This window comes from Oncorhynchus mykiss, chromosome 23 (assembly GCF_013265735.2).
Source record: "Oncorhynchus mykiss isolate Arlee chromosome 23, USDA_OmykA_1.1, whole genome shotgun sequence".
Lineage (NCBI taxonomy): Eukaryota > Metazoa > Chordata > Actinopteri > Salmoniformes > Salmonidae > Oncorhynchus > Oncorhynchus mykiss.
In genome coordinates, this window is record NC_048587.1 from 15842959 (window position 1) to 15852040 (window position 9082).

At 44.6% G+C, this 9082-nt stretch overlaps 1 protein-coding gene across 3 annotated transcripts in view; it reads left to right on the forward strand.

Annotated features, from left to right (window-relative positions):
• The window catches only part of LOC110503084 (tetratricopeptide repeat protein 7A), a 44015-nt gene extending 37922 nt beyond the window's left edge, over nucleotides 1-6093 (forward strand). For all 3 annotated transcript variants that reach the window (XM_036960030.1, XM_036960032.1, XM_036960031.1), the window contains one exon: nucleotides 5294-6093. In XM_036960030.1, coding sequence (XP_036815925.1) covers nucleotides 5294-5512 — 219 coding nt within the window. In that variant the 3' untranslated portion in view covers nucleotides 5513-6093. The remainder of the gene's footprint in view (nucleotides 1-5293) is intronic.
• Nucleotides 6094-9082: the final 2989 nt, after the last annotated feature.

The window sequence follows — 9082 nt, forward strand, 5'->3', positions numbered from 1 at the left end:
CATTTGGAAGACCCGTTTGCGACTAAGCTTTAACTTCATGACTGATGTCTTGAGATGTTGCTTCAATACATCCACATAATTTTCCTTCCTCATCAAGCCATCTATTTTGTGAAGTGCACCAGTCCCTCCTGCAGCAAAGCACCCCCACAACATGATGCTTCCAACCCCGTGCTTCATGGTTGGGATGTTGTTCTTCGACTTGCAAGCCTATAGATACGTTTGTACCTGTTTCCTCTATCATCTTCACAAGGTCCTTTGCTGTTGTTTTGGGATTGATTTGCACTTTTCACACCAAAGTACGTTCATCTCTAGGAGACGCGTCTCCTTTCTGAGCGGTATGACGGCTGCGTGGTCCCATGGTGTTTATACTTGCGTACTATTGTTTGTACAGATGAACGTGGTACCTTCAGGCATTTGGAAATTGCTCCCAATGATGAACCAGACTTGTGGAGGTCTACACTTTTTTTTCTGAGGTCTTGGCTGATTTCTTTTGATTGTCCCATGATGTCAAACAAAGAGGCACTGGGTTTGAAGGTAGGCCTTGAAATACATCCACAGGTACATCTCCAATTGACTCAAATGATGTCAATTAGCCTATCAGAAGCTTCTAAAGCCATGACATCATTTTCTGGAATTTTCCAATCTGTTTAAAGGCACAGTCAACTTAGTGTGAATTGTGATACAGTGAAATAATCTGTCTGTAAACAATTGTTGGAAAAATCCCTTGTGTCATGCACAAAGTAGATGTCCTAACCGACAAGCCAAAACTATAACAAGACATTTGTGGAGTGGTTGAAAAACTAGTTTTAATGACTCCAACCTAAGTGTATGTAAACTTCCGACTTCAACTGTGTGATACTTTATGAAAGCCAGTGTAGGTAGTGTGACTCATCCCCAGGGCCAGTTGGCTGGGTGTATTTTAGGATGGATAGTGATGCTTGGGTTGGGAAGCCAGTGGAGCTGATCTTCCCTGCCCTGCCTTCTTCCTGACTCTGCTGTTTAAATGATTCTCACCACAGCTCTCAATGTCCTCCACATCCCAGCACCTCTGCATCCTCTCTCCTCTGTTTTGCTTGCTGCTTCGCTCTGTCAGTTAGCTACACATAGGCCTCTTCTCACTGAACCAGATCTCTTCCTCTCTGTCTCTTTCTCCTTTCTTCTACTCACACAGACACACATATATATTCACAGACGGATGCAGACACACACAGACGCATACAGATATACGGTCAAGGGCAATCACTTCATCTCATAGAATGAATTGCGTTTCAGTGATCCAATGCCCCCCCCCCCCCCCCCCACCCACTCTCTCTTTCTCTCGGTCTCTCTTCTCTCTGGATGGGGGTGGCTGGCAGCTCATTTGATAATGCAAATACATTATTTATAACACTTCGCTCCTTCTCGGGCGCTTTATGGGATTGCCTAGCAACGAGGGAAATATATTCTATTGAGCAATACCTCTGATAACCAGCTAGAGAGAAAGATAGGAGGAGGGGAGCTGGCTTGTGCCTGTTCGCCATTGTGCATGTGTTCACCTCTTTTTCTTCGTCTCTTTTTCCCTCTCTCTCTGCATTCTCCCTCCCTCTCGTTCTCTTTCTTTGTTTTGTTTTTTTCTTTCTTTCATTCTTTCGCTTTCTCCCACCCCTCCCCCATCTTTCTCTCGTTAGCTGAATGGGCGTGTACTTTAGTGATTGGATTAGCTGGTTCAGCTTGTGTGGTGTTGACATAAGGTGTCTCATATCGGTTGGCTCCCCTGGGTGTATGAGTCAGGTCAGGTCACGAGCAGGTTAGTCCTTTTCCGGAGCGCCCTGAATCTGGCAAGACTAGGGTCAAGCGGGCAAGCGGAGAGATAGGGAGGGGAGATAAAGAGCGGTGATAGAGACAGGGCTACCAGAGGGCTACGAGGGATAACTAAGGCTCCCAGCAATAGGGCTTTTTGGGGATAGGACATTGCAAGGCCAGGGCCCAAGTAATCGTAGCTCACTCTCAGCCCAGCTCCGCCAGCTCAACCAGGCAGGCAGGGATTACATCGCCACCACATCTCTGATAGGATTAGTGGGTTCAGGTGTGGGGCGCCACGCTGGGTCACGGCCCGGGCCACCAGGGTATCAAGGGGATGAGCCTCAGATACATACTACTGGCACAGAGCCCTCTCTGCCTGTCTTTTACTCTCTCGCTCTGTCTGGTTTTCCTTCAATTTCTCTACTGCTGTCTCTCGCTCTCTTCCTCTTTCTCGATCTTTCTCTGTTTCGCTCTCTCTCTACTGCTCTCTCCCCTCCTCTCTCTAAACACAGGGTTTGTTTTCCTCTGCCTTGTTTACGGCGCAGCATAGGGTGTTTATTTCCTTGAACCATTGACCTAAGAGGATTAGACTTGGCAGCATCATGTAAACCCCGAGGAGAGGAAATACAGTGGTGAAGCCTCACTGTGTGTGTGTGCGCCAGAAACCTCAAAGAATGGAAGAATTTAAACTTCAGAACCGACTCTTGGGTGGTTATTTCCCATAAGTCCCAGTGTGTAAATCCTGGAGACAGTAGGGCAGTGGAATGGCAACGAATAGATCAAAGACCCGCTGGCAGTGTTAGATGATGAGGACGCGAGTGCCTTAACAATGGCAATACACCCACCGTGTGATACTGTATCTTCCACTTTGTCTCTGCACCCCACCTAAGATCTCCTTCCGTCTTTTCTTCAGTTCTGGTCAGTAGCATGGAGAGTATACAGTAACAACTGTAGGAAAAGGAGTGAGAGAGTCTGGAGTTGCAGCAGAGAGGAACTCAGAGACAGAGGGAGCAGAGCATCCTCATTGGGAGGTTGCGTCAGAGCCCCTAGACAGCTCTCTGAGTTTCAGCCCAATTAATCTGGGGTTTGTGAGCAGAGCCTGCATAACAAGACTCGCCAGTTTGACCTCAGGCAAGCCCTGCACTGGAGGCTGTGTGTGTGTGTTCATGCCTTTGGTCGGTTTGCGTGATACCCTGTTACGCTGCTGGACTCTGGAGACACACAGAGAGAAGTTTTAAAGAGACATGTCACGCTGGGCTGACCACTACTGCCCTCTCACACAGCCACAAACACACACACCGACACAAAGTAACACATAGGGAGCAGTCATCCTCATCACACAAACATACCATCCTTTCTGGAAATGCCTCTGGCTGCAATCACCTGACACACCTGTGCAAAGGAAGAGTTGGGACAAACAGGAGCTTTAACTAGCAACATCTCATCCTCTTAGGCAGCTGGACATGGCTTCCCCTCCCCTGTTTTTCTGTGTGTCCCATTAAGACCCAAATGTGCCCTTAGTGCCCCTCTTGACACGCTATGTCTAGTGTCAGAGGGTTCTCATGAGCTGTGTTCAAATACTCATACTACCCACACTAACCATACTATTTGTGACGTGAATTGAGTATATAGTATGCTTATTGGTCATAGTATGGATATAGTTAGTATGCCAAAAGTTCCCGGATGTCTTACTAAATTCGCCAAAATATGAAGTATACACGCAGAGGACACTATTTCCGTACTTTAGGGCCCATAATGCAATTCTTCGGGAAATGGGCGTGGCTTCACATCGTTTTCAAATTTGATTAATTGCTTTAACTAATTATGACAAATGTTAACAAAATTTTGAGCAATGTAATAAAGTAATTAATTGAGAAGTATGTTGCCTGACAATTTGTTAGCTACGATGTCCTTACGAACCACATAGCATATCATTACAGCCGTATGTACCGGTATGTTAGCTAGCTACCTAAAGTTAGTTGGCTACTTATACAGCAAACGTGCCAGTATATTAACTATAGGCTAGCTAACTAACTACCCAATGTTTATTGACTTGGTTATTCCCGTCATTCTTAGCTAAATGGTATAGCCATGTGCATTCTCAATGACATTCGTTTGTATTCGTAAATTCGCTCTGGCTATCTACTCCGATTTCAGAGCACTCTCGTCTGAGTGTACCAGAGCGCAGAATAATTAATTTACGAGCGCTCCATATAGGTTGAATATGGCCGGTGTCAGTTAACTTCGGCAAAAAAGCGTAATTAAAACAGTTTGTGTGGATAAGATGAAAACTGCCTAACCAGCTCTGCTTGGGCGAGTAAAGTGGTCACTCTCATTTGTGTCTGGAAGTAGCTAGCAAGCTAGCCAACGTTAGCTTAAGTGCTTGACTGCCGTTGTAAGGTCAGAACGCTTAAATCAACCCTACTCCTCGGCCAGAGCGCTTTGAGAGCGAAACGCTCTGAATTTACAAACTGAAAATCTGACAACACTCTGAATTTACCAGCGCACTCTGGCACTCCAGGTTGAATTTAAGAACACACCCGAAGTCCTGAAATGTCTAACTAGTAATTTGTTACGCTAACTAGCTAGCAAGAGGTTCCATAGCAACAGCATCAACTTCCGGTTGACCGGCGAAGTGCTAGTACGCTCAACTGAAAGGATACTGTTCCATTTACAGTACTAAAATGACCTAATAGTATTGTAATGAAACAGGCAGGGAGCAGGTCTCGAACCCTCGACGCTCTAGCCCGAAAGTCCGGCGCGCTATCGACTGTGCCGCAAAAGCATGCTCGTCCTGGAAGGTCGATTTCCGGCTTATAAACCCAGGGTCGTTACAGTATGTAGTATGTAGTCGTATGTTAGTATGGTATTCAAACACATCTATGGTTTAGATATAGCCAAAGCTATATCCAAAGTTACAGATGTAGGATCTTAATTTAAACCAGTTTGCTACAGCAGGAAAATAATCCTGCAGCAACAGGAAATGTGAATTATTATTATTATGTGGATTATAATTAATGGACATTTTTAGTAGGGGTTGATACATTTTTCATAAGATCAAATCAAGTCTGACATTTTTAAAGTGGAAATTAAACATTTTAGAAACTTTTTTAAATCTTGACTACACCATAAGTTTGCATTTCCTGCAACAAAAGAGTGATCAAAATAAGATTTTACATCTGTAAATCTCTGTCTCTCTCTGTAATCTCTCAATTACTTATGTAACAGTATAACTTTAGACCGTCCCCTCGCCCGAACCAGGGACCCTTTGCACACATCAACAACAGTCACCCACGAAGCATCGTTATCCATCGCTCCACAAAAGCCGCGGCCCTTGCAGAGCAAGGGGAACCACTACTTCAAGGTCTCAGAGCAAGTGACGTCACCGATTGAAAAGCTATTTAGCGCGCACCACCGCTAACTAGCTAGCCGTTTCACATCCGTGACACTTATCCCCCATTCAAACTCACCTTTCATCACTTCACCTCCTCCTGTTTCCTGCCTTCCTCAGGGCCAGTTGTTGGTGCGGTGTGGGCGTGTGGGTCTGGGGGAGAAGGTGCTGCGGGATGCGGTGCAGGCCCAGAGCACGTCCCACGAGGCGTGGAGCGGCCTGGGGGAGGCCCTGCAGTCACAGGGCAGCAGCCAGGCTCCAGACTGCTTCCTCACAGCCCTGGAGCTGGAGTCCTCCTGTCCCATCAGGCCCTTCACCATCATACCCCGCGAGCTGTGAGGAGCAGACAGAGGTTACTACTGTATTACACACTCACATACATATATATATATACACACACACACACGCGTATGATCATTTACACGTGCAAATTGGTGCAATATATCTTCTCTTGCCCTTTTTCACTATTTTTGCTCTCTATCTCCTCCCTTCCCCCTCTCCCTTTTATCTACTCTCTTCATCTTTATCTATGTCTATGCACTCATAATAATCGCTCACATGCACTCATGGACAAGTCAAGTGTATGGTGACACTGTTATACAGACCGTATACACCCACTACACTGTTATACAGACCGTAATCATCCACTACACTGTTATACAGACTATATACATCCACTACACTGTTATACAGACCATATGCATCCACTCTCAGGGATCATTCCTATAGTATCATTCCATTTTATTCTCATTGACTGAGAGCCTTCAGCATGTGTATGTAACTGACATAATCCATTATGTTCAAATCACTGGTTGTTTGTATTGTATATTTTTGTATTATTAACATTATGATTCATTGTCTGTGTGTGTGTGTTGTTTTAAATGCATTTGTCCATCTTTGTCCTCATAAACAATGACTTAAATCACTGTGGGATTGTGCATCTTCATTTGTCTTGTCACTTGTGACTAATCTTCATCACTTCCCAGTGCCTAACCACATTAATATGGGCAGTGGGACTCGAACTGCTATCTTATGTAATACTGCCAGCGCAGTTACTGCCATGAAACTCACAACCCCCTCTCTTTCTCTGCTCTCTCACTACCTCCTCTCTCCTCTATCCTCTTTCTCTCTCTGTATCCTCTCTCTCCTTTCTCTCTGCTCTCCCTCACCATTGTTGTGTCTCTCTCTATCTCTCACTCCCTATCCCTCCCTCTCTCTCCTCTTTCTCCACCTTATGTGATGTGGCCTGGTTGCCTAGCAGCCATTCCGTCTTTGAGTAACGGGGGAAGCGGAGAGATATCTAGTCTGTTTGGCAACATAGGCTGCTGTAATCAATGGCTCTGTGTTCTACATTGATTTCTGTTTCAAGAAGAAGCATCCCAGTCCCCTCTCTGCATGCACAATTTATTAACCCTTTCACACCCCACGATAGAGTTATGACTAAAACGTATCAAAGTCTTTCTGTTTCACATAGGCCTACTACACATGATCAAAAGCCACATGCATGTCTGTATTTTATGTTGATGATAGATCACCCACTGTCACTATTTTCTTCAAATCCCTGTCTCTACTACTTCCATTACCCTCCACCACTCACTCCCCCTGTCCATCCCCTCATTAGCCCGTGTGTGACACCTGCGCCGGGCTGGTGTATGGAAGATGAATGGCCTAATCCAAGGGTTTTCGAATCTCTCCTCGGGGACCAGCAGATATCTCACTATGTTGTTGTAGCCTTGAACTAGTTCACCCGATTCACCAGTCAAGGGCTTGATAATTAGTTGACAAGTTGAGTCATGTGTTAGCTTGAATAGATCAAATAGATGGAATGGCTGGCGGACCCCAAGGAGAAGTATAAAAAGCCCTGGCCTAATCTGTGCGGATGTGAAGTGATCTATAATGTAGCTCAGTCAGGACAAGGCTGGTAAAAGAAGACAGATTAATGAATGGGCCAGCCTGCCGCAAAGCCTCTCAGGATGACATCAGCTAATGAAGGGCTCAGGGCAGTTCTGCTCATCACCCAGCCAGTCCAGACTGAATAATTAGCCTACGTGACATCTAAAACATTTTACAGTGCCTTCAGAAAGTATTCCCTTTTTCCACATGTTGTTGTGTTACAGCCTGGATAAATGGTCACTGACCTAGACACAATAGCCCATAATGTGAAAGTGTAATTGTTTTTCAAAATTGTACAAATTAATTTTAAAAATGAAAAGCTGAAATGACTAGAGTCAATAAGTATTCAACCCCTTTGTTTATGGCAAGCCTAAATACAGTGCCTTCAGAAGGTATTCAGACCCCTTTACTTTTTCCACATTTTGTTAGGTTACAGCCTTATTCTAAAATTTATTAAAAAAAAAAAAAATCCCCTCACCAATCTACACACAATACCCCATAATGACAAAGAAAAACAGGTTTTTAGACATTTTTGCAAATGTATTAAAACATATATCACATTTACTTAGGTATTCAGAACCTTGAATCAGCACTTTGTTGAAGCACCTTTGGCAGCGATTACAGCCTTGAGTCTTCTTGGGTATGATGCTACAAGCTTGGGACACCTGTATTTGGGGAGTTTTGTCCATTCTTCTCTGCAGATCCTCTCAAGCGCTGTCAGGTTGGATGGGGAGCGTTGCTGCACAGCTATTTTCAGATCTCTCCAGAGACGTTCGATCAGGTTCAAGTCCGGGCTATGGCTAGGCCACTTAAGGACATTCAGAGACTCCTGCCTTGTCTTGGCTGTGTGCTTAAGGTCTTTGTCCTGTTGGAAGGTGAACCTTCGCCCCTGCCTGAGGCTGGTACCAGGTTTGTGGTATCAGGTTTCCTCCAGACGTGACGCTTGGCATTCAGGCCAAAGAGTTTGATCTTGGTTTCATCAGACCAGAGAATCTTGTTTCTCATGGTCTGAGATTCTTTAGGTGCCTTTTGGCAAACTTCAAGTGTGGTGTCATGCGCCTTTTACTGAGGAGTGGTTTCCGTCTGGCCACTCTACCATGAAGGCCTGATTGGCGGAGTGCTGCAGAGACGGTTGTCCTTCTGGAAGATTTTCCCATCTCCACAGAGGAACTCTAGAGCTCTGTCTGAGTAGCCATTGTGTTCTTAGTCACTTCCCTGACCAAGGCCCTTCTCCCCTGATTGCTCAGTTTGGCCGGGCGGTCAGTTCTAGGAGTCTTGGTGTGTGGTTCCAAACATCTTCCATTTAAGAATTATGGCGGCCACTGTGTTCTTGGGGACCTTCAATGCTGCAGAAATGTTTTGGTACACTTCCCCAGATCTGTTCCTCGTCACAATCCTGTCTCGGAGCTCTTACGGACAATTTCTTCCACCTCATGGCTTGATTTTTGCTCTGACATGCACTGTCAACTGTGGGACCTTTATATAGACAGGTGTGTGCCTTTCCAAATAATTTCCAATCAATTTAATTTACCACAGTTGAACTCCAATCAAGTTGTAGAAACATCTCAAGGATGACCAATGGAAGCAGGATGCACCTGAGCTCAATTTAGAGTCTCATAGCAAAGGGTCTGAATACTTATGTAAATAAGGTATTTCTGTTTCATATTTTGAATATATTTTTTTAAATTCTAAAAACCTGTTTTTTGCTTTATCGTTAGGGGGCATTGTGTGTAGATTGCTGAGGATTTGTATTTATTTAATCGATTTTAGGTTAGGGCTGTAACATATCAACATGTGGAAAAAGTCAAAAGGTCTGAATACTTTCCGAAGGCACTGTATGTTCAGGAGTAAAAATGTGCATAACAAATCACATAATAAGTTGCATGGACTCACTCTGTGTGCAAAAATAGTGTTTAATGTGATTTTTGAATGAATACCGCATCTCTGAACGCCACACATACAGTTATTTGTAAGGTCCCTCAGTCGAGCAGTGCATTTCATAGACAGACTCAACCA